This window comes from Alternaria atra, assembly GCF_907166805.1.
Source record: "Alternaria atra isolate CS162 genome assembly, contig: 21, whole genome shotgun sequence".
In the NCBI taxonomy this organism is placed as follows: domain Eukaryota; kingdom Fungi; phylum Ascomycota; class Dothideomycetes; order Pleosporales; family Pleosporaceae; genus Alternaria; species Alternaria atra.
In genome coordinates, this window is record NW_025091319.1 from 4,289,534 (window position 1) to 4,313,102 (window position 23,569).

The following is a 23,569-nucleotide window of genomic DNA, read 5'->3' on the forward strand; positions in this document are numbered from 1 at the left end:
CATCCATGCTGGACGGATAGTTGGAGATCGGCGATGTTGTTCTGCGCCCCGTATCAGTCATGGGAGGCTGCGCGCGATTGCTGTGTCAGCTCTGGGGTACTCGGATCGAGAGAAACGCCCGTCATCGGCTCGCCAGGCTAAGCCAATCCTATACCAGCTTGATATAAAAAAAACGGCACGGTCCACCCGCAGAGGACCTCCAACAGTAAAAGACGACTCAGACCTTGCTTGTTCCCACACCAGACGCGCCTCGAACAGGTATCCCGAGGACTGGGACGACTGCCGCGGTTCATTGATTGCGCTGCATGCCCGGGGAGCAAAGGCCGGAGTGGTGATCATCTATTTCAGCCGCTTCTAAGACTTGCAAAGTCGAGCAGCAAAACGCCTGCCAAGCCCATCTCTAGACTCTTATCCGCAACGCGGCCGCGCGAGCCCCGCGCAGGAGCATGCACTTTGCTGTCACAACGTATGCCAAAGTGGCGTCTTCTATCGAGAATGCCTGGCCCTCTCACCTTAGTGTTCGGCAGTATACATGTGCAAGAAGCGAAAACATGAGGTCAAATCGTCATACATTGAGAGTCAAAGCACTACGCAACCAATCAGAACCCGGACCCGCTTGAACCCGCGTCTGACCTAGGGCTGCCAAACGTCAATCCCATGATTTCCAAAGTGTACACACACACGCGCCTAGGGCTTGCTCGGAAACGACTAGCCGCTGCCGAACGAAGACCCTGTACATCCCCCAAAGGGTCCGATTGTCGTGACGACTTGCATTCACTCATCCACCACCACGGGTGGGGCTTGCGTCTTGTGTCTCACTCATTTTGCAAGCCACAACGCCGTCTATTCGTGGCTATGTAGGCCGCGGGTCTAAAAGCCACCTTTCATGCTTTGAGAATTTTTTTCAATTCAACATCACTCGACGCTCCTGTTCCTGGCTGCCGTGCCAGTTTCGCCAAACGTAATCGAATGAAGCGCTAAACTAGTGGATATGCTTTCTCGACAAGCCTTCCAAAACGTACCAGGGAATTCCATATGCAAAAGAAAACTCTCCATGCACGCTTTCGTTCGGCTCCACTAACATAGAACATGACTATCGTACATTGACATCCCTGTACATAACGCTCCAAAACGCTCATTTCCGGAACCTCGGATTCGTTCTTGCGAACACCAGTTCACGATGTCCTAGATGCACCATTTGTCCCAGCCTGGTCTACGTCCGAGCTGACGTCTGACTCGCTGCTCGACTCATCTTCCCGGTCGTCTTCTTCCTCTAGCACAATCTGCTCGAGAACCCGTTTGTCGAACAGGTCTAGCATGAACCGGCATGCTGGGAGACGGAAGTGATGTGCTTCTAGTATCTGCATTACCTTGTGGAAGATCGCAGGCTTGCTGAACCCGGGTGCCTTCCTAGCTTTGATTCTAAGCAGCATACATTAGCTCGTGACTTTCAGCTTTTGATCAGGGGACTACTTACGCCTGTAAGTCGTTTGCTGCCTTCTTGGCAAGCACTGTATTACCCAGGTCAGTCGCAAGCTTCAAGATACGCGCGTTCACTGGATCCCTGTCGGTGACTGCAACCTTGATTTCTGCATTGGGGTTCCAGCTCATGTCCTCCGCCTGGGCAACCCAGGGTGTCATCTATAACGTATTAGATCATTGACCGAGACGAAAAAGAAAAACTGATACTGACCGCAAAGAGCTTATTGAAGTTTAACGGTAGGCAAAAGCCTAGCGCCTCGCCAGAGTCGTTGACGACGCCGTCCCAACCATACTCCAACAAGATTTCCTGGCCATGAAGGCTCCGAGAGATCAGGCCTAATACGTAGAAGGCTGTACCTCTAAGTGACATGACTTCTGACTGCTCGGCAATCTGCACGACCCACTTGACCACATCCGAGTTCTCAAGGAAAGGCGCACCTAATTCCATCGAGCCAACGTTACCAACTGCCCACAAGCAACCTTTGACTTTGAGTATAATTTCCGGATCGTCGTTCTCCGATGCAAAGTCTCGGATGGTCGCTGCAAACTCATCAAAATGGCCTTTCTGCTTGAGTAGCTTGCATCCTTCCTTGGTCCTAGTCAGCTCTCGGTAGAAATGTGGTGGCACAAGTCCGTAGTCGGTTGGTTCAGGCGTGTCGTCGTAAGTCAACTGAGTCGACGGCTTCTCGGGTATGTCCGCGAGTGCGCGAGCCATGGAGGCCTCGATCAAGGCCACATAAGTATCGTTTCTTCCCAAGAACCAATCATCCATCTCTCTCGTGATGTAATCCAATCCGTCCAGATAGTGGTAGCCTACCGAAGTTGAGAGGAACCGAAGTAATAGTGGAGCACCAATCTCTCCCAAATGATCCAACGCCGGACGGCATTTTACCACAAACTCCAGCGACTCTTTCTGGTTGCAAGCCTCTTCCAATATTTTGATCGCGACCTCGCATACTTCCACATCCGGATCGTAAAGCTGTGTCACAAGGAGTCTAATGGCCCATTCCGCTACACTAGTAGAGCTGCTCACCCCCATGGGCTTTGTCGCATATTTGCGCAACAATCTAGTTGCAAAGATGCGAATTTCTTTGGAGCATGATGTCATCGCTTTCGAGATGATGAGGCGTAGATGGCCGTCTAAGGTGTAGTCCATGTTACTCAGAAGAGTTCGAATCAAGTCGTCGCGGTCATTGAGCTCGACGATGTGGTAGAACATGTTGATCACTCTCCATCGTTCCAAAATACTGATGCCTCGAGCGTCTTTAGTCAGAGCACCCAAGAGCGCAAAGTAGCCACCAGTAAGCGTCTCATTCATACGTTCCGTCTGGAATATAGGCGATTCAGAGGTCAGACCGCTCATGCGGTCGAAATGAGACAAGCACTCGGCAAGCTGTCGGATAAACTTGCTCTCGGCCAAGTATTTGACACCTTCAGGATTTTGTAGAAGACTCTGCATCAAGGCGCATCCGGCTCGTACGTATCGTTGGTTTGGTTTGGTGTTTTTGATCTCAGAGAAACGATACTTGAATGGGCGATAGAAACCCAGGACGCGATGAATGAACTTGGTTACTTTGATCGCCTCATCCAGGCGTTTAGGATTCAGCAGGGGACCTTCGATAATGTTCAGAATGAGATCCCACTTCCATTTCGTGAACGTAACCGTGTTCAACACCTGGGTTTCGACCATTAAGTTGCGAAAATGAGCCTCGTCCACCTGCATGGCGGCTTGCAACTTTGCCGCATGGTCAGTTTGCCTAGTTGTCGAGGTACTGTCGGAGATTGTAGTACTCTTAGTGTTATACAGAGATGTAGGTCCGGATCGGTAAAGAGTTCTGTTGATGCTGTCCACTTGATATATGGTGCCGATCGCGACGAAGCGGTCTTCGGAGTCGAATCTCGCTGCTGAATGAAGAAGCTGTGGGAGTACCTGAAGCTGCGCACTCCACGATGGGGGTAACAGTTCATTCGCCATCTTCAAAACTTCGCCAATCAGTAATGTCGTCTTGCGCTTCAACGGCAATGTCAAAGAATCCTTTTCAGCTAGCAGTAATGCTGGCATCAGCCCAGCGTGCAGAAATGCCGCCAAAACTACAGAGACGTAGTGGTCCAGTAAACTCCACTTGGTGGTATCGTCCTCGGTGCTGCTGGAAGTTGAGGTATCTTTGACCTGCTGGTTCTTCAGATTCGTGACGCGACCATATGTAGTTAATCGTCGGCCAGCAAGAAAAGACGAAGACCAGGAGGGAGGTTTGATCCTAAGGAGGTCGAACAATAGTTCTAAGATGATGTTCCGAACGTGGGGAGTAGGGATTTGTAAAGACCAAAGTAAGGATCGGAGAGGAAGAAAGTCGTTCATAGATAGCGTGAGCAGTCCGGGCCAGCTACGTAGTAAAGATCCAATGACCTTGGCATTGACCTTCAATTTCTCTTCGTGCAAATGCCCATGAGTCGTGTTTGCATCGGTGAACATGGCAAAGGGCGCTTCCAACTCGCGTCCAGAGCGCAAAAAGCGACGTCTTCTAGGGGTATCCAGCAGATAGAGGAACGAAGTCCCAACGCTCTCAGCAGCGTGGTAGCTTCCTTCTCCTAAAGCATCAGCCAAAGCGCCCATGCCTCCGGCTGCAACCAGAAGAGACGGCTTCCGGACAAGGATTTCAGCCAGGGTCAGCGTTGCAATATTCCTCAGTCGGTCTTCTGCATGTTCGGCCACTGCGACGATGATACGAACCACAGCGCGAGCAATTTCCTCAACACCTCCTTTGACATCAAGGAACGCTCGGACAAACTTTAGTGCTTGTTCGCGCTCCACACTAGCTTTGGACTCCTTCACTAACGACAGGATGACAAGGTGATCTGTGTGAAGAGCGCGTATAATTCGGAGAGACTTGCGATCAGTGAAAGAATAGCGCATAACCCGATATGCCGCTGCAACAACTTCACGGCTATCGCTTAGTAGCATGGTTTGCATTCGTAGTCCGAATATGGACCAGGCTAGGTCGTACTTTAGCGTGGGATGTCGCTTGAAGAGGAGGACCAGAGAGTTGGCTCTCTCCACATAGTATTCCGGCTGCATGCCCTGAACTTCCAGAGCTTGCAATATCTCAGCCAGAACGAATGTTGGCGACTCCGTCTCCTCCTCCTCTCCTACTTCTTTCTGGACAATATGCCGCGACGGCGAACGTGAGAGGTTCCGACGGAATAGATATGAGAGTCTGCTTTGCGGATCCGCTGGCGGTGATTTGACTTCTTTTGCTCTCTGTTTCTCCGCAGCCAAACCTGACTGCAACTGGGCGAGTTTTCTGTTCGATATATTGAGCTGCTCCTCGACCTGCAGTCTCTGATTCTTGCTATCCTTTGCGTTCTTAGCGTTCAATGCCTCGAGCAGGTTCTCCGATCCAATCTTGATCTTGGTCTCCTTCTCAATCTGGTCCTGCAGCTCTGCCTGCCTCTGCTCAGTCGTTGTTCCGTCATAGTCCCCCACAGTGATTGCATGCATGTCGAACTCTGGACGTATTCGACCGTCTTGCGCCGTCGAGGGCCGCATCAGAGCGGTATTGAAGCTGCCAGGGCCCGTGTTGGCAGTTGCATACGAGGCATACGAGGCCTGGCCACCCCGCGAGCTGGCCATGCCGACCGACGACGCTGAGCGGCCATCTCTACTCGTCGTGGGCGCAAGGAGAGAGGTCTGGTCGGCGGCGTCGGCCTGTGTGTTTACGGAGCGAGCTGATGGCGTCATGAGCGCGCCTTAACCGTGTTCCCGCCAACCGCATCGCATATCTGTCTTTCGGCGGTGCCCTCTTCTTGCCTCATGAGCAATTCGCGGGCACGGGTGATGTCGTCCTTGTTGCGGTACCTGGCCAAAAGCGGAAGTGTAGCTAAGGTTCGGGGAAGGAGCGGCTGTGGCAGAGGCTAGGGAGTGTGGAGCTGGTGTAATGACAGTGTGAGTGAATGGTGCATGGTGCGCTGCATAGCCATCTCGACGTGTTGCGGGCAGCGGCTGCTGGACAAGGGACGTGCACATTTCCATACCCTGGTAAGACGGAGCTCGCGTCTATCTGATCTCCCCTATGGCTTTACACCTCACCATCATGGCCTGACACGGCGCCGAATTCCTTATGCCGATAATTCAAGACCCGTAGTCCCATCGTGCCTGCGGCATCTTTTAGGTGGGGAGCTGTTCGGAGGCTGTCACGTGCGCGCCTTGCGCCGCTGTCCAGGGCCTCTTCCCTCGACCGGAGCTCGCCGATGGCCATGTCAACGAATCGAAACGCGTTCTCGCCGCCTCTTTGCCGACGGTCCATAGCTTGCTCGTGCCTCAATCGCAAACCACTCCTATACAGTTCGGTGTCCTCCGTGTGCCGTCCATCAGATAAGGTGCCGTTTCACAAGTATATCTAGCTTTGATCGCCCTTGTTGATAACTTCATCCACTTACCCTCAGCTTCCAATTGACCACCTAACTACCTATATCTTCAGCCCTTATCTCAAGTACATTAGGCTATTGTTGTAATCTGAAGAGCTTCTCTCGCCATGTCTCAACTCAGTTACGCCCGCTACGGCAAGGACAATGTCCGCCTCTACAAGGTCGACAAGGATCCCAATACTGGCATTCATAAGGTTGTTGAGCAAACAGTCTGCGTCCTACTCGAAGGAGATATTGAGACCTCGTACGCTTTCGCACCGCAATATTAGCATAACACATATTGACAAGATTCAGATACACCAAAGCAGACAACTCCGTCGTAGTTGCGACCGATACGCAAAAGCAAACGACATACATTCTCGCAAAACAAAACCCTATAGACCCACCCGAGCAATTCGCTGCCATCATTGGCGACCACTTTGTAAAGACCTACCCTCACATTCACGCCGCCCACGTCAAGATTATTCAGCACCGATGGACGCGCATGACTATAGACGGAAAAGCCCACCCACACTCATTCTTCCGCGACGGTGAAGAGACCCGCGTAATCGAGTCCGTGACCCGCGAGAACGAGGGTGTCTCTATTCGGTCGAAGATCGAGAAGCTCCTTGTACTGAAGAGTACAGGATCAGCATTCCATGGCTTCCACCGTGATGAATACACGCGCCTACCCGAGACATGGGACCGTATTTTGAGCACAGAGATTGAGGCAGGCTGGCAATGGAAGCTGTTCAAGAATATAGATGAGGCCAAGGCCGTTGACTTCAACGCTGCATGGAATGCGGCACGGGACATCACTATGAAGGTCTTTGCCGAGGATGACAGTGCCAGTGTACAGGCGACTATGTACAAGATGTGTGACTTGATCTTGGCTGCTGTTCCCCAGGTCGAGGCTGTGGACTATGCGCTGCCCAACAAGCACTACTTCGAAGTTGGTAAGTTATATCAAGTTCGACCTGTTCCCATCAAGCCGCTAACATGATAACAGACCTCTCCTGGCACAAGGGCATCAAGAACACGGGCAAGGATGCTACTGTCTTTGCTCCCCAATCTGACCCCAACGGCCTCATTCAGTGCACCGTCACCCGCAAGGGTACCAAGTCGAAGCTGTAGATATAACAGCAAGTTCCCATTACACTTTGGTTTCTTGTATATTTCTTTCGGTTATCAAGTGACTTTTGAGAGGAAGATTGTTGAGCGAGAGTAGAATATTATACCACATTTTCTTTTGATACGGAGGGGACGAGTGAGAGTAGAATATCTATTTTGCGAGCAGGCGGAATTCAATTTTTTGCTCGCTATCGCTGTGGAACCCCCATGTGTGTGATGTGAAGGTGCATGATCAATCTGTTTGCTAAGTTTCCAAGTGCATTGAACATATCTCATCTCATAACTATACACATAGTTTAACGAACCAGGAAATCGCTTGAGATGATTCAACAGTAAGACGCGAAAAGAACCAATCAAGGCCAGGAGATAACAAAACCCAAACTTTGCTCAAGTCCTGTAATCTAGATTTACATGTCTTATACACACCCGATGCTATGGTATACTCTCTCTTCTTCTCTTGTGGCCACGCCCTCGTCATGATACTGGCGCCTCCGCACTCTGTGTTTTCGCCTCCACAAATGTCTTCTTGACATCTTCATGCTCCATTATACTCTGTCCACCACCATTCCCCACTTGCAAGAAGTTCTCCTTGTAAGGATGCGCTCTCCCCTCAAACGTCTTCAACCTCGCCAGCCTGTCCTTCCGTAACCTGTTCTTCGGCAACATGCCGCTGACGGCCTTCCTCAACACTTCTCCGCCTCCCCACTTGGCCATCATTCTGTCCATGGAGAGTTCTTTAAGAGAGCCGGGTCGGGTCGTGTGTGTGCGGTAGAGTTTTTGGAAGCGCTTCTTGCCGGTGGTGTGTAGTTGGGAGCAGTTCGTAGCTACGACGTAGTCACCACAGTCGGTAGAGGGGTCGAAGATGGGCTTGTGCTTTCCCATGAGGGTCAAGGCTATGGCGGAGGCGACGCGGCCAAGGGCGCGTGGGTCGGAGCCGATGTCGAGGTGGTGCCATGAACGGGCGTAGGCCAGGCGCGTCTACATTACAGTCTTAGCTTCGGATATAGGTACAGGAGAACATGTCACCGAGGAGACTATGACAGCGATCATAGAGGTATTGGGATGCGGAGGTCCGATGGAATACACACCTTCCCAATGACTTGCGACATGGCGGGCTGTGAAGTCAATGGCCTAGCACACCGATTCCAGTTGAGCTATAAGATGGGGTTACAGTTTGAAGTTCCCCAGTGACGAGGGAGGTGAAGCTGCGAGCGCTATTGGTGGACTTGTCGGCGTGCAGTGAATGTTGATGCCAAGCCTGAGATCCAACATTTCGAAAATCACGTGGATTGCCGATAAGATAAGCCCCGATGCCAGATTCATCGATGGATGTTCGGCGGGGATTCGGGCCTGGGTGGATTTCAAAGCGACGGAAGGCAAAGTCACAATGCTCACAACTTGACCTCACAAAGTTTAGGCAGCATTACACCTGATTTCACAACGTTCAAAATGACTGTTCCATCGTTTGAAACCATCTTCGCGGTGCCTATGACCTGCCAGTCATGCATCAACGACATCGAAGGTTCTCTGCATCAGTTGAGTGGTACGAGCGATCCCCACGCACGTCATTCGGCTTCTAACAACATATAGGCATTAACAAAGTCACTGCCAACCTCAAGGATCAACTAGTATCTATTGAGGGCACAGCAGCGCCATCGGCAATTGTTGAAGCTATTCAAGCTACCGGACGTGATGCAATTTTAAGAGGATCTGGAAAATCAGACAGTATGCTCCATCTGTATGGAGAGTTTGCATGTGTTATGATTCTAACAGCCGAGCAGGCGCCGCAGTATGCATTCTGGAATCGCATGCACCGCATGTAGAGAACAAAGTTCGAGGGCTCGTGCGCATGGTTGAAGTGGCTCCAAGTATGACCATCGTCGACCTGAGCATACGAGGATTGTCGCCTGGAACATACCATGCAACTGTCCGCGAATCTGGCAACATATCCGACGGACCTGAGTCTACCGGCGCCATTTGGGAGTATGTCAAAGCCAAACAAGAGGGCAAGCCGTGTCGAGGCATCTTTGGAACCGTTCAGGTAGGGAAGGGTGGAGTCGGATCTGTGTTCCTGGACAAGCCCATCCACATCTGGGAGATGATCGGACGCAGCATCGTGGTTGCGAGAGAGCAAGACGGCAAGGTATGCGAAACCCGCTAATTGATCTGAGATCTACTCTGACCTTGCACAGTTTGACAAGAACGATCCGGATACGCTAGTGGGTGTCATCGCACGTAGCGCTGGAGTTTGGGACAGTAAGTGTTCTTGGTACCCCACGTGTTCTGCGTCTGGCGGCTCGTGTCTTTCGGATGGGTGTATGCTAATGGTACCTCAGACGACAAGACGGTATGCTCATGTTCTGGAAAGACGGTCTGGCAGGAGAGGGAAGAGCAGCGCGATCGTGGCATGCTATGAGTCCAAGACACAGCAAGATAGACCAAGAAGTCATAAGTGCCGTCGAAATGCCGTGTTGGTTTGGTGACAAGAGATAACGTATGCACCTTGAAATCTAGGCCGAAACTAGGACTGCGCGAACACGGACTTTGCAAGGCCTGGCATAGTCATGCGTTCATGCCTGAGAGGGCCAGGCGACAGGATGAGTGGCTGCGCAGTTGAATCGTCACGTGGCTGTCTCAGTCGGAGGTTTTCCATGTTACAGACCTCAAACGCCATCACTTGATGATCGTAAGGGGCCAGCAGTCCCATGTCCGCCGCTGTGCGTTGCCGGCAGTCGGCCTCACCAAGTCAGGCTCCGGTTCTTTCGGAAGCGCTGGAGAGGATCGTTAGGCTCACAGAGAATCGGGAGGCGGTGGTGTCATGCTGCAATGGGCTGGGTTGAGGCGTCTTGGACTGGCGCGAAGCGCTGTGGCTCTCGGACTTCACGGTGCAGGGGCCCAATCAGCGTGGCGGGCGGCGTGTCGGCCAAGGCTTGTCTCTCAAACGCGCTGGACCTCAGAATTGGTCTCCCCACCGGTAGCCCTCCTGCAGCCGCCCGCCAAATTCCCACCGTGTCCCTGGCTCTTCCGAGTACCGCCATCGAAACCTCCTTCTCTCTCTCGTTCGGCTTCCCAACTGTGCCTTAATTCCCACACCTGTACGATCGTTTACTCCCCCGCGCAACACACCAGCTACTTGTGTACCTCGACGACCATAATAACCACGACCCACGACCTACCGGATAATAATTCACTACACCGCGCACACCCACAAGCCCCGGCGGCTACTCTGTAATCTGGCGGAATTGAGACGAGCACGTTAGGAAGTTTGCGCTTGAGAAGAAACACGACCCCTCGTCCCACGGTGGAGTGCTAGGAGAGGCACTAAGTTGAGGCTTGACGACACCATACTGCCGGGTAACAAGTGAAGATCACTCGTCATGTCTCTGAAGCAGGTGCGCTCCCTCCTCCTGCACCCAATCGCTCCTTCCGAATTCAATTGCTGATAGGTGGGGTAGGAAATCGAAACCTGGGTGGCAGCCCTCGCCAGCTACGACAACAACGAGTTCGACGTCGCATTGAAGGTCTTTGACCAGATCTCCGACACCTCCAAGATTCTGTTCAACTGCGGCGTAATACATGCCACACTCGGCGAGCACGAGAAGGCGGTAAGTCGAGGACAATGGCTCGAATGATAGGGGCACGTGCTGATAGCTCTACAGGTCGACTGTTACCAGCGCGCTGTGCGTCTGGACCAGTACCTCGCCGTCGCATACTTCCAACAGGGCGTGTCAAACTTCCTCATGGGCGACTTTGAGGAAGCCCTCGCTAACTTCAACGACACGCTCCTCTACTTGCGCGGAAACAACAACATCGATTACGAGCAACTGGGCCTGAAGTTTAAGCTATACTCCTGCGAGGTGCTTTTCAACCGCGGTCTCTGCTACATCTACCTCCAGCAAAGAGACGCAGGTCTACAGGATCTGTCCTTCGCGGCTAAAGAGAAGGTGGTGCCCGACCACGATGTCATCGACGAGGCTATTCGGGAGGAAGCAGAGGGCTACACCGTCTTCTCCATCCCTGTCGGCATTGTCTACCGCCCCAATGAAGCGAAGGTCAAGAACTTGAAGACAAAGGACTATCTTGGAAAGGCCCGTCTTGTCGCTGCCTCAGACCGGGCTAATGCCTTCACTGGCTTCGCTGGCGCTGAGATCAAGAAAGGAGGACAGGCCGCAAAAGACGACAGAACTGAAGACAAGATCTCCTACGCTGCGACCAACCTGGTCAAACCAGAGCTTCAGAGCAGAGCTCGCCAGCAGTCAGAGCCACCGATGAACCGTAACATGTTCCCACCCACACCGCCACCGGAGGCAGACAGGAGGTCTGGTGATAGGAGATCTGCTGGAGAGCGGAGACCTGCTGCAGATGCTCCCATGAGCCGTGCGCAGTCCGTACGAGGCGGCGGTCCCAAGCCCCAGCCTCTAAACCTTGGACGGGCTGCTTTCGACCAACAAAGTAGCAACGAGCCGCCTCGTCGTCAGCCAACGCAGCGCTCTGCCTCAGAGCGACCACCACCAAGCCGTTCAGAGTCAACTCGAGACCGAGGACAACGCGATCAGCGAGACCAGCGGGATCGTGACTACAGGCCACGCCGTCGTGGATCTGACGACGATATCATTGACGACTACTATGACAATGACTCATACCCGCCTGCGCGTTCAAGTCGTGGCGCATACACCCGTTCAAAACAGGGCAGGCGACCAGCTTACATTGAAGAAGAGGACGAAGACGACTACGACGGTAGTGATCTTGATGATGCTGAGTTCGAGATGATGTCCCGCACGAAATCTAGGAGACGGTCACCTGCTCGCTCCACCAGGTCGGGTGGCAGCAACCGCGGTGCAGGCAGCAAGATCAGAGTGAAGGTTCACTCTAGTGATACGCGTTATGTCTTCATCAATTCGGATCAACTGATTACCGAATTCTGGCAACAGATTCGGGAGAAGTTTGGTGTGCGAAATAAATTCAAGGTGGAGTTCAAAGATGATGGCGACATGATCACCATGGCCGACCAAGATGATCTTGATATGGCCGTTCAGACGGCGAAGAGCGTTGCTAGGAAGGAAGGCAGCGATATGGCAAAGATGGAGGCAAGTTTCACGATACACTCAACTCCAAGACCATCTACTAACTACTTCACCAGGTTTGGGTTAGAGAAGTATAGACTAGAGATACCCCAGCATCACGCATATTTACGAACGACATAACATTTCCCTTTTACCCCTTCAGACGCATACTGATTGCTTCGGCGTCTTTGATTTGATAGCGTCCAACTTTTTTGTAATTGTAGCGAGCACAATTGCTGGTTTTGGTTGGCATGCATAAACCCTTGTACACTCTTTTTCACAGCCGGACTGTTGATCCGCTATTTAGAGTCGGCTTTGCATGTGTACGAATGGAGTAATCGAATTTTACGAATGACAACCCACCACCGACAATTGTTTCTTCAGTGATGTGATGTTCTTTGAACCACGTGCATTGGTATGCAGAATACCTGCAGTAGATAATCGCATGCAGTAAGGTGGTCTGCATGCGCCACCAGCGCGTGGAAGTACCAACAACCAGGTTCACAGATTGCTGTTCAAGCCGCTTTGCTGCGCCGCATGCTAGCTAGTTGTTGACGCCACCGTGCCGTATTGAAGCAATCTGCCGAGTACGAATCAACATCGTTATCCGATTTTACCAACTGATCCAGAGTCAACATAGGCTGCTTTGGTGGATCAACTGGCGCTTGCAATGACAACAGACAACTTCCGAGCGCCAAGGTACACTTAACGAGAGCCAAACAATACCGTCCACCAACATCTCGATCACGACGTATCTGTACACGCCACGAGTTTACTTTCGATACGTCCATTACGCGCCCGAAACAGCTCGTAACAATTCACCGAAGGAATCCGGACGGTTGATCCCATATCCGCTTCCTTCATTTCTCTTTATCGTGGAAAAAGAAATGTTTTGTTGGAAGCTCATACCACGCTCGCACAAGTCCACAGGAGTTCCAATCCGACACTTGACGCGCGCCATCGCCGATACGAACAAAAGGGATGAATGAAGCTGAACAAATCAAGCAAGGCGACGTGAAACCGTGTTCAAGCTCAGAGCATGTCTCGGAAGAAGGGAAAAGAAAGATGAAGAAGAAAATGCAAGACGGTTTGATCTGTAGGTTCTATGGCTAAGCATTTCTGTGACAGCAAGACAGTGCTTGGTGTGTTCCAGCTGTGTGGGTTACAGAACGGTCATACGCGTCGATACGGGTGAGGCGCATGGTGTTTCAGATTATTCTGTATCCTGGGATGACGTCGAGAGGGGTATGAAATGAGACAAGCTATCAAAGAGTCTAGTTGAGATTGCTTCAGAGAGAGAGAAAAAAAAGTCGTAGTTGTTGTACATGTTGTTCCAAAACGGCTCAAAGACACCGGTTTTAGGTAGCCTTTCGACCTTGGTTTCACACTACGCAGTGTGCTTTCCGTGCCTGAACGCCCTCTCCCATGCTCTTTCTGAGGCGTCGTTTCTTTTTTTTTGTACATGGCGTCAAGGTCTGTTCGTTACCCTGCAATGGCTGCTCTCATTTGCCGACTCTCCGTCACAGCGCCGGCGCATTCTTTCTTCGTGTTGAGATGAATTCGAGTTTACGCAGGGAGCAAGATCTCGGCCCAGCTGCTGTGCAAGAACGTTACACCGATCTGTACACCGTCGTTAGCACTCGTCCTTGCCTCAATTCTCCTTGTATATCATGCTCCATCCCTCCTCCAATATTCTCCACTGGCCAGGGTATCTTACAGCAAACATTCCCGCAGCAGTGACGATACTCCTGTTCTCCTTGCTTGTAAAGGCCGAAAGGGTGCTGGACGCGAAGCTGGGCTCGTTGAGGGTACGGCCCTTGCCTGTCATTTGCTTGGGTGGCATTGTTGCGGTGGTAAGTGTGAAGCTGCGAAATCGTAAATATCACAAAGAGGTAGTTTCTATTTCGCGGGGTTCGTACGATGTGGATTACGGTAGTGAGAGGGTAGTGTTGTGGGGTTGACGTCGATGCGCTTCGGTGATCGTGTTTTTTGGTTGGTAGGGTCGAGCGTCATCGGGTTTGATTATGTAAGATTGGTTGTCCTGACATATCCCATGGCACGAGTCTTCCATCTCATGTCACCGCATTTTGGTAAAACGTACGTCTGAAACAGAAAATCACTGCGCGTATACAAAAAACTTCATGTTCAAAAATAGCATAGCATCGTACTATTACAAGTTATTCACAAGCACGGCTGAGTCTATCACTCAATCTACACCCTATACTATAGCCATGCCGTTTCTTTTGGCCTAACACGCAGCCGCGTAATGAATGAAAACGTTTGATAACCCCGTGTGCCAAATCAGATATTCGCTATGCAAACGACACCCGACCGGAACTTGAACGCCGTGAATGCTTGTAGAACTGACCCAAAGGTGAGGCCAGACGACTAAATCTCAGGAAACGGAAAGAAGCACTCTGAGAGAGGGTTGCCGCCATCGGAGTTTTCAGCACCAAGGAGGTTTAGACTGGATAACCTACTCCTTCTTGCTTGCCAGGATACTGTATTGACCACCGCAACCAGCCCATACTAGCTTCGTCTCTCGTACGGCGGTATTGTCGATCATAGTCGGAACCTCAATTTCGTCATCAGTGCCCTGGCCCGTTTGAAAGTTAACCGAGAAACCCCATGAGTAGGCCTTGCCGGCCTCGTCAATGACGATGGAGTGTTCAGGGCCGCATGCGCCGGCCACAATGTTCTTGAGGTCGGGAAGGGGTGTCGGCTGTACAACAATCTTGGCCTTGCCGTTGTTCTTCAACACCTTGCTCTCATCCGTCTCTGCATCGAGCTGGGAAGGAGGGAGACCGGTCTGCGAGCCGTCGCAGCGACCCCAGACGAGCACTTGTCCATCCTTGGTAATGGCTAGGTTATGATGCGAGCCTGCGTCCAGAGTATGGACACCCTTGCCCTCCAAGCTGTGTACAATTTTGGGTTGTAGAACACTAGCATCATCTGCACCAGCATTCTCGGTGTAGCCCGTCTCGCAGTAGTTGTTTGCACCCCAGCCCCAGACATGCCCGTCATCTGCGATTGCAAGACCGTGGTAGTCGCCGGATGCGATGTGCGTGATGCGTTGGCTGTGCTTCTTGATGGAAGTATCGTGGAAACCAACCTTGCTCGGCTGCAAAGCTTGGACGAGATTGCGCTCAGTAACACGGCGGCCGAGCTGGTTTTGCTGGCCATTGCCCCAAGCCCATACATGGTGGTCTTTGTCGAGTGCGTAGACGTGGTTGGTACCGCATACGATTTGAGTAACCTTCTTTATGCTGTCAATGTACACGGGCCGAGGTGCCGTCTTGTTGTCGGTTGCGAAGCCCATGATGCCTTCATTCTTTCGGAATGTGCCCCATCCGTAAACAGCGCCCTCCGTAGTGAGGGCAAAAGAGCAGCTATCACCGGCAGCGACGTCGACGAAGGTGGTGTCTTCAGGGAAGAACTCAGCCGGCACAGGCGCCGGTGTAGCCTCAGCTTCGTTCAAACCACCAGTCTCATCTTCGGAGTCGGAGTCGGAATCGTCCGCATCAAGATCGCGCATCTTGACGTTCGCGTTCGATGTGTCGCGTCCGAGGGCATCGTTATCGTTGACACCCCATGTCAAGATTTGGTTATCTTTCGTTAGCGCAACAACGTGCATGCCACCAGTAGCAATCTTGACGACATTCATGTTGGACAGAGTCTCGTTGTAACGCGGTCGCTTGACGTCAATGGCCTTCTTTGTAGCGCCGAGGCCGAGCTCACCAGAGGCACCTTCACCGAAGACGAATACCTTCAGAGGTTCAGTGTAGCGGATCGAGTTGATCTCTGTCTTCTTACCCTTAGATCGGCGCGGACCCTTGGGATTTGGGATCAGAGCCGGGTCGATCTTCTCGGCTTCTGGCTCTGGTGTTGCGGCCTTCGACGCGGCTTTGGGTGCGGCCTTGGGAGCAGCTTTGGGGGCAGCCTTGGGGGCAGCCTTGGGTGCAGCCTTCGCGCGTTCGACCTTTGGCTTTTTCACAACGGGCGCAGGCGCGTCTTCGACCTCAGGTTCGCTTTCATCATCCTTCTTGCGCTTTGTTGTCTTTTTGGGCGCGGCCTTAGGTTCAGGCGCAGGAGTCTCGGTTTTCTTTGCGCGACTGCGTCCAGTAGCTATAACCGTCTTAGCATGCGGCCTGGTTTGGGACGCGTCGACCTTACGCTTTTGCGGTGCTGCTTCAACTTCTTCGGCGTCTTCATCAACCATTTCGACGTCTTCAGGTTCTTCAACCTCTTCAGCTATGCCATTGGCAACAGGCGCGTCTTCGGCCTTCTTTGCGCCTCTTCGTGGGGCTGCGAGGTTCGTTAGCGGTAGCATGGCTACCATGGGTGAGCGTGACGTACCGGTGCCGTTCACTTTGACATCTTTGGCATCTTTCTTCTCAGCGGGCTTTGCGCTCGCAGAACGGGAAGCTCTAGCCATTGCGCGCGACACGAACGAGAGTTGATGCGCGTAAAAGGTGTTTGGGTGGAAAGTTGTTGTGAGGTGGCTGGTGTTGTCGTGTATAGAAAAATGTTGAACTGCATTTAGCAAGCATGGCGCTAGACTTCACATGGACCAGCTCGCTGCAACCACGGTCCGTCAACCATTCATCGCGTACGTCACTGCCTGATTGGCTGACCATCGACTGTTCACCGTCCGACACTCGCAACATTTAGTATCACCTGTCTCGTCAGCACTACGACGCTTTTTACTGCTTTCACACATTGCTTTGACGCGTGTCATTTGGACCTTTGTCGTTCGTCGCCAAACTACGTCCAGGCATTGCCGGTGCCTAGATAGGCGCCTGATACAACCGCAGTTCGCAAAGGGGGCACGCAGCACAGCATCGTGTCTTTCAACATGTTTCACAAATCTATTGTTCTTTCCGCGCTTCTGAAGGCGGTCTCTTGCATCCAGCCTGAAGCGCCATATCCCAAAGCGGCTCCTCTGCGTGACCTACCATGGGCGCAACTTAACTTTCTGCACACTACTGATATCCATGGGTGGTGGGGAGGCCATCTGCAAGAGTAGGTTACTCAATATTGCCCTTTGCCCAAAGTATACTATACCGGTATAACCTGGATCTGACCAACCACAGGGCATCGTTTTCGTCCGATTGGGGCGACTATGTCTCCTTTGCTAAGCATATGCGTGAGAAAGCAGACGCGGATGGGTCGGATTTCCTCCTTGTCGACACCGGAGACAGAGTAGAGGGAAATGCAATCTACGACTCCTCCAAACCTCGGGGAAAGTCAGTAATGACCATTACTAACTGCATGTGAGACGTATACTGACTTCGTGCACCAATATGTAGGTTCACCTACGAGATTGCCAAAGAACAAAGCATCGATCTGATCTGTTCTGGAAATCACGAGCTTTACAAAGCAAACACTGCCGAGGGTGAATACTTCCATACAGTCCCTGACTTCAAAGGGAACTACTTGGCCTCCAATCTAGACATCTATAATCCCAAGACTGGAAAGCTGGAGCCACTCGCGCCGCGCTTCAAGAAGTTCACTACCAAAAATCAAGGCATACGCATCCTAGCTTTTGGGTTTATCTTTGATTTTACAGGCAACGCAAACAACACTGTCATTCACAGGGTCGAAGATACAGTGCACGAGGAGTGGTTCAAGGAAGCCCTCATGGATCAGGACGTCGACTTGATCATTGTCTTTGGTCATGTCGATATCCGCTCCGAGGAGTACGCAGTGTTATTCTCTACTATCCGTTCCTTGCACTGGGACACACCTATCCAGTTTTTTGGAGGTCATACACATATTCGTGATTACAAGATTTTTGACGCCAAAGCTGCTGCTCTCGAAAGTGGACGGTACATGGAGACGCTCGGCTTTGCGTCTATCGATGGTCTCAGCACCGGCGGTACGAAAGACAGAGCGCCTGTACAAAGTTCAAAACTCACCTTCTCCCGTCGATACATTGACAACAATCTTTACTCGATGCAACACCACAGTGGAAAGGACACGAAATCGTTCGCAACTGATCATGGTAAGAAAGTTTCTAAGGCGATCGGCGAAGCTAGAGAATCTCTCGGTCTTGGAAAAGTATACGGCTGTGCGCCACAAGATCTCTGGATCAGTCGCCGCCCATACCCGCACAACGAGAGTATCTTCACCTGGATCGAGGAACAGCTGCTGCCCCAGACTATCGAGAAATCTGATCGCATCCAGAATGGAAAGATGGCATTTGTGATCACCAACACTGGTGCCATTCGCTTTGACATATTCAAGGGAGCTTTTACCAAGGACACAAAGTTCCTAGTCTCACCTTTCACCAGCGGGATCCGGTATATCAAAGATGTGCCTTACAAAGCCGCCAGCCAAGTCCTCAAGTTGCTGAATAACGAGGGACCCATTATGCTGGCTATGATGGAAAGCAACGCATTCCTGCAGCCCCCAGAGGTTCTAGCAGCACGGTCTCGACCACACATGCTCACATCTGTCGACTCTGCTTTTGCTAGAGTCCACAGAGGCCAAGCACTTCTCCATGACATGGATGAGCCGAAACCCTTCCCAGGCTATACCACCAAAGATGATGCTGGAACAGACGGCGATGACACGGTTCATGAGCCCATCGCCTTTTACAATGTTCCAAACTGCATCCAGTCGGCTGTTGGCTTCGACCGATCAGGAATAGAAGCTCAAGAACCAGAAACCGTTGATCTCATGTACAACCAGTTCATTGAGAAATGGATATTGCTAGCGCTCGAGTATCTGGGTGCAAAGCGTGAGCTGGAAGATACTGAGGCGTTTGACAATGAGAAGAGCTTCACGGATATCATGACCGAGTGGGTGGAGGAGCACTGGGGGAGTGATGGCAAGGGATGCGAGGAATGATCAAGAAGTGTGAATTTTTTGATCTGTCCGTCAGGTAGATGTTGTGATCCTGTGCTCTGTGCATATGCCTGCGCATGGAACTACCTCCACGCGGGCTAGCGGCTCTCATTATAGTCAAGCATTTCCTGTCCTTGCAGACCTCCAGATCGTGAACGGAATACGATCTATTTCAACCCAATATGCTTTGCCCGAAAAACGCCTCGCCATGATAAAGTATGCCGTTCCCAAACTCCAAATTGTCTGTTCGTATTGTCTGTCGACTATCGTCCTCCGCGGGCGGCGCGGGCTTGTTCTCGTTCGCTGGCGTTGTACCTGTATGAAGTGTTAGCCCTTGTCTGGGACGCAATCACCGCTGGTGTTTCTGCATCTCTGCATTCTGGCGGCGCATTGTCCCGTCGCAATCGGCGGCAGGCACGTACTTGAGGAGCTTTTCGATCAAATCGACGTGGGTAAGGATCATGCGGCGGCAGCAGTAGCGTTGAAGACCAATCTCGTCGAGGGCCTCGCTAGATGGGGTATATGTTAGTTAAGGTCTTGTTTCGGTAGGAGACTGATAAAGGGTATAAAACAAGGGCGAGTTTGGCTGGAGGGTAGGCGCGTACGCCAGGGTTCCATGAATGGGGCTTCTTACGCTTCTTCTTTGCCTTCACTGAGGATGGTCATGTACTTCTCCCACAGGTCGCCAGTGACCTAGGACTTTGTGAGTAAAGACGCGCATGAGCTGGAGAGTAATCCTGGTACCTTGCCGCAAGAAAAGCAACGGATAGGAACAATCATTTTGGTGTTCCGGAGGTATTTATATTGTTCAAAGGGCTACGCGACCACGGTCTGACAGCTGTGAAAGGGCGCAGAGGCAAGGTGAGATTCTAGTAGTGTTGGACGTTGGTGAACGCTGTCTCAAAGAAAGTTGCGGGCACGCTAAGGACGCGGGCGGTGAAAAGCTCGGGCCAAGGACCATCGAAAAAGTTCAACTTGGACATGTCAATCCTAGACATTTCACAACGTTACTTCCGCACTTGTGGAATTTTGCGCCAAAGTCGCCTCGAGAAGCAGCTGTCATGGCGGATGCGACGCCCCAATTGAAGAGGAAAGCCGAGGAGGCGGCGGCGCAGAAGAGGGCCAAGAAGCAGAGGAAGAACGAGGCCGCTGCCGCTGCGCTCCATGAAGGTCGCAACGGCGAATCTACAAACGGCGCAACCGGTGCGACGCCCAAATCCAAGACTACGCCGAAGAAGCAATCGAATCCCGCACCGAAAGCGAACGGTGCAAGCAAGGATGCGACAACTGGTAGCACGACGGATGTACACAAAACCACCAAGAAGTCTCAGGCGCAGAAGAACGCATCTGCCGACAAGCTTGAAGATCAGGACACAAGTGCCAACGGGTCGGCCGAACCAGCTGAAGTCAATGGAACACTAGACAAGTCAGGACTATCAAAGGCAGCCCTTAAAAAGCAGGAAAAGAAGGAGAGGAAGGAAAGGAACAGGCAAGAGCGTAACGAGCTCATGGATGCTGAAGTTTCGGGTATCATAAAGAAGAAGAAGAGCAAGACAGAGAGGTGGATTTCGTCACGCGGTCACGGAGGATGGTTCTTACCTGCCGACCCTGTATTCTCTCCCGATGAGAAGTACCTGATCGTCGCTGAGCCCAAATCACTACACGTCTATGCTACTGAAACGTCGTTGCTCGCCAATACCCTTGCCGAAGATGACGCAGGCGTCCTCACAGCTTATGCTCTATCACCTGCGAGCCCTCACCTCGTGTACGTCGCGTACTCCCTTGGGCACATAATACTATGGAACTGGGTGGTCGGCAAGAAGGCTGGTCGATGGAACATTGGTGCTACGGTCCGCCACATGGCAGTCATTGCGCAGTCTGATTCCTCCGAGGATGATCTTATATACTGCCATGAAGCCGATGAAGGCCACCACACTATCAGTGTGCGCGCACTTCGGACTAAGCGTCAAGATACCCGGACAGAACTCAAGCAAGTCAAGCAGGTACTGAGTGCAGGCGCTGTCACCGGTATTCAGGTGCTTCTACAAGGCAAATATGTCGTGGCTGCTACATCTGACTCTCTTGTAGTCGGAAAGCGCGTGAAGGCCAACAAGACGGCTCTTGAAGACTTTGAGTATGTCTGGCGTGAGTTTAAGTTCTCGAAGCACATCACTACCTTCAGCGTTTACCACCGTGAGCAACAAGAGACTAGCAACGGAAAAAAGACTCCACAGGATCAAAGGGATGTGCTCGACATCGCTGTTGGTGAAGAAACTGGTGTGATTCTTCTTTTTGAAGACATCCTGGCTTCATTTGCTGCGATTGAAAAGAGCAAAAAGGAGGGAATGGACAACGCCGAAAGCTTTAGACCTAAGAGACTCCACTGGCACAGGGATGCGGTAGGATCTGTCAAGTGGTCGTTGGACGGTAAGTCGTCGCATTCATTCCAACTATGGACACTGTACTGACAAGGGAAAGGCAACTATCTTATTTCAGGTGGCGACGAGACCGTTCTCACGATATGGCAGCTTGCCACTGGACAGCCACAGCATCTACCCCATCTTTCGGCGGCCATTGAGAACGTTGTGGTTTCCCCTACAGGTTCAGCCTATGCGTTGACACTGGCTAACAACTCTGTTATCGTGCTTTCTACCACAGAGCTCGACGCCCGCACAAACATCGTCGGCATTCAATCACGTCGAATCGATATCGAGCAGCTGCCCAAAGACACAAAGTCCGGCATGTATCCAGTACCAATGGCGGTGAACCCGGCCAACCCGACCGAAGTATTCTTCTCCGTACCATCGTCGCAACCTCGCCAGAAGAAGAAAGAGGAGGATCCCAGGCCCGAGCCATACCTACAGACATTTGACCTTGGGAATGACCGCGCCAAAGGGCGACAGGCACTCACTCGCAACAACGCAACGGAACCAAATGTCGCGCCTGACGGGCGTCGAATCAAAGAGCCTACTGTCACGCATCTTCAAGTCAGCCATGACGGAGAATGGCTCGCCACGATTGATGAGTGGGTTCCGCCACGGTCGGATACTCGTTACCTTAATGAGGGTGTCCCGGAGTTCAATGAGCAGGAGCGTCTGAACCGTCGCGAGGTATATCTCAAATTCTGGCGACGCGACAAAAGCACCGGGCAGTGGAAGCTGGAGACACGAATTGACGCACCACACTTTTTCGAGGACGTATGTGGTAACGGTCGAGTATTTGATCTTGTCGCTGACCCGGCTGCTGCTGGGTTCGCAACTGTTGGCGAAGACCACGTCGTACGGATATGGAGGCCTAAGACGCGATCACGCGACGGAGTCATCGTTCGTGGGGCCCAGCAGGAAGGTCTGGTTACCTGGTCGCTTGACCAGGCGATTGAGATCAATGACAAGCTCGACATTACCGAGGGTTCACAGCAGTCCTTACCGCCACGTACTTCACGACTGGCCTTCTCGTCCGATGGCTCGGTCCTCGCTACTTCAATCTCTTGGGACTTGAAAGAAGACGCTGGTGTCACACATCTGATTGACGCTCACTCTGCAACCATCCGACGATCGTTGACTGAGATTGATGTTACGGCGCTCTCTGGGCTTGGATTTGTCGGACAATTCCTAGTAGTGGTTGCTGATGCCGTTACTGTCTGGGATATGGTCTCTGACGAACTTGCATACAGCATTCCAATTGACACTCCTGGCATAGGACGTCTAGAGCGCGTACCACTCGTCCGACTAGCTTGCAACGACAATGATATTGACGGCACATTCGCTGTATCACTACCTCGATTTGAGAAGAACGGATCGTCGAGATTGTTTGTTTACAGTCCGGAGCACCAGAAGCCTGTTTGGAAAGATACATATTCTGGTGTTACGCTAGGTCTGGCATCTCGGAGAAGCGAAAGTGGCTACGTTGTTCTTGACTCAAGGTCGTGTCTTAGAACCATCACCCCAAGCGCTGGATCATTACAGCTGCCGACTCCCCCACCAGAGCAAGAAGAGATGCACCGTATACCCTACCCAGTGGACGACGAGGAGGAAGAGGCTGGCAGACCTTTGGCGAATCTCTTAGTTTCGAATGATCTCACCCAAGACACTCAGCGCGACGAGCATGTATTCAGCATGCAGGATTTGCAGAATGTGCTGCATGACGGTTCTGTACCTCCGCCGCCTCAGGGTCTGTTCAGCAACATTTTGGCGCTCATTGGTGGGAAGCCGCAAAAGGCATCAGCATAGGAGCTGTCCTCCTGTAATATAGTTTTGATAAAATACCACGACATTGAGGCGTTTTCTCTTGTACTGGGTGTATAGCGTGATAGTTCTGATGAAGCCAGACACAAAGCAAATCGTTGGAAATTCGTCGGATATGTGCATGAAAGTCGTGACACTACACAAAGGCAAAAGGATGTTGGCAGCAAACACTGGTTGCATATTCTCATTTCTAGCGAGAGTTGACCTTACTTGCATCACTGTGATTTCTGAGCCTCCGAAGGCTGGGCGACCGGATATATGTGGACGCTTCTGCATTCGCCTTACCAACACACACAGCGGTTCTCGTCCTTCTTCCACCTGCTTTACCATGTCTAGACTTGAGTTCCTTCTAGGAAAAAACGTCAAAGAAAAAAATATATGCATCAACCGGTCAAA

General features: G+C 51.8%; 8 protein-coding genes across 8 annotated transcripts; 4 read left to right on the forward strand and 4 right to left on the reverse strand.

Annotated features, from left to right (window-relative positions):
- Window positions 1–1,175: 1,175 nt before the first annotated feature.
- ALTATR162_LOCUS1857 (uncharacterized protein) lies at window positions 1,176–5,221 on the reverse strand (the record flags this gene model as incomplete). Its single annotated transcript, XM_043309457.1, has 3 exons — window positions 1,176–1,422; window positions 1,478–1,641; window positions 1,694–5,221. The coding sequence occupies 3 exons, from the start codon at window positions 5,219–5,221 to the stop codon at window positions 1,176–1,178; spliced, it is 3,939 nt and encodes a 1,312-aa protein (XP_043165392.1).
- Window positions 5,222–6,014: 793 nt separating this feature from the next.
- Window positions 6,015–7,020, forward strand: ALTATR162_LOCUS1858 (uncharacterized protein; the record flags this gene model as incomplete). Its single annotated transcript, XM_043309458.1, has 3 exons — window positions 6,015–6,151; window positions 6,202–6,842; window positions 6,896–7,020. The coding sequence occupies 3 exons, from the start codon at window positions 6,015–6,017 to the stop codon at window positions 7,018–7,020; spliced, it is 903 nt and encodes a 300-aa protein (XP_043165393.1).
- A 471-nt stretch (window positions 7,021–7,491) lies between these two features.
- Window positions 7,492–8,067, reverse strand: ALTATR162_LOCUS1859 (uncharacterized protein; the record flags this gene model as incomplete). Its single annotated transcript, XM_043309459.1, has 2 exons — window positions 7,492–7,995; window positions 8,044–8,067. 2 exons carry the CDS (start codon window positions 8,065–8,067, stop codon window positions 7,492–7,494), a joined length of 528 nt encoding a protein of 175 aa, XP_043165394.1.
- Window positions 8,068–8,466: 399 nt separating this feature from the next.
- On the forward strand, window positions 8,467–12,168 carry ALTATR162_LOCUS1860 (uncharacterized protein; the record flags this gene model as incomplete). Its single annotated transcript, XM_043309460.1, has 8 exons — window positions 8,467–8,560; window positions 8,608–8,742; window positions 8,799–9,160; window positions 9,210–9,273; window positions 9,354–9,364; window positions 10,473–10,622; window positions 10,677–12,108; window positions 12,158–12,168. 8 exons carry the CDS (start codon window positions 8,467–8,469, stop codon window positions 12,166–12,168), a joined length of 2,259 nt encoding a protein of 752 aa, XP_043165395.1.
- Window positions 12,169–14,556: 2,388 nt separating this feature from the next.
- Window positions 14,557–16,515, reverse strand: ALTATR162_LOCUS1861 (uncharacterized protein; the record flags this gene model as incomplete). The annotated part of the gene is made up of 3 exons (XM_043309461.1): window positions 14,557–16,205; window positions 16,254–16,385; window positions 16,437–16,515. The coding sequence occupies 3 exons, from the start codon at window positions 16,513–16,515 to the stop codon at window positions 14,557–14,559; spliced, it is 1,860 nt and encodes a 619-aa protein (XP_043165396.1).
- Window positions 16,516–16,935: 420 nt separating this feature from the next.
- On the forward strand, window positions 16,936–18,932 carry ALTATR162_LOCUS1862 (uncharacterized protein; the record flags this gene model as incomplete). The annotated part of the gene is made up of 3 exons (XM_043309462.1): window positions 16,936–17,102; window positions 17,174–17,326; window positions 17,390–18,932. 3 exons carry the CDS (start codon window positions 16,936–16,938, stop codon window positions 18,930–18,932), a joined length of 1,863 nt encoding a protein of 620 aa, XP_043165397.1.
- Window positions 18,933–19,192: 260 nt separating this feature from the next.
- Window positions 19,193–19,709, reverse strand: ALTATR162_LOCUS1863 (uncharacterized protein; the record flags this gene model as incomplete). Its single annotated transcript, XM_043309463.1, has 4 exons — window positions 19,193–19,244; window positions 19,352–19,438; window positions 19,564–19,622; window positions 19,674–19,709. The coding sequence occupies 4 exons, from the start codon at window positions 19,707–19,709 to the stop codon at window positions 19,193–19,195; spliced, it is 234 nt and encodes a 77-aa protein (XP_043165398.1).
- Window positions 19,710–19,990: 281 nt separating this feature from the next.
- On the forward strand, window positions 19,991–23,158 carry ALTATR162_LOCUS1864 (uncharacterized protein; the record flags this gene model as incomplete). Its single annotated transcript, XM_043309464.1, has 2 exons — window positions 19,991–21,356; window positions 21,408–23,158. The coding sequence occupies 2 exons, from the start codon at window positions 19,991–19,993 to the stop codon at window positions 23,156–23,158; spliced, it is 3,117 nt and encodes a 1,038-aa protein (XP_043165399.1).
- Window positions 23,159–23,569: the final 411 nt, after the last annotated feature.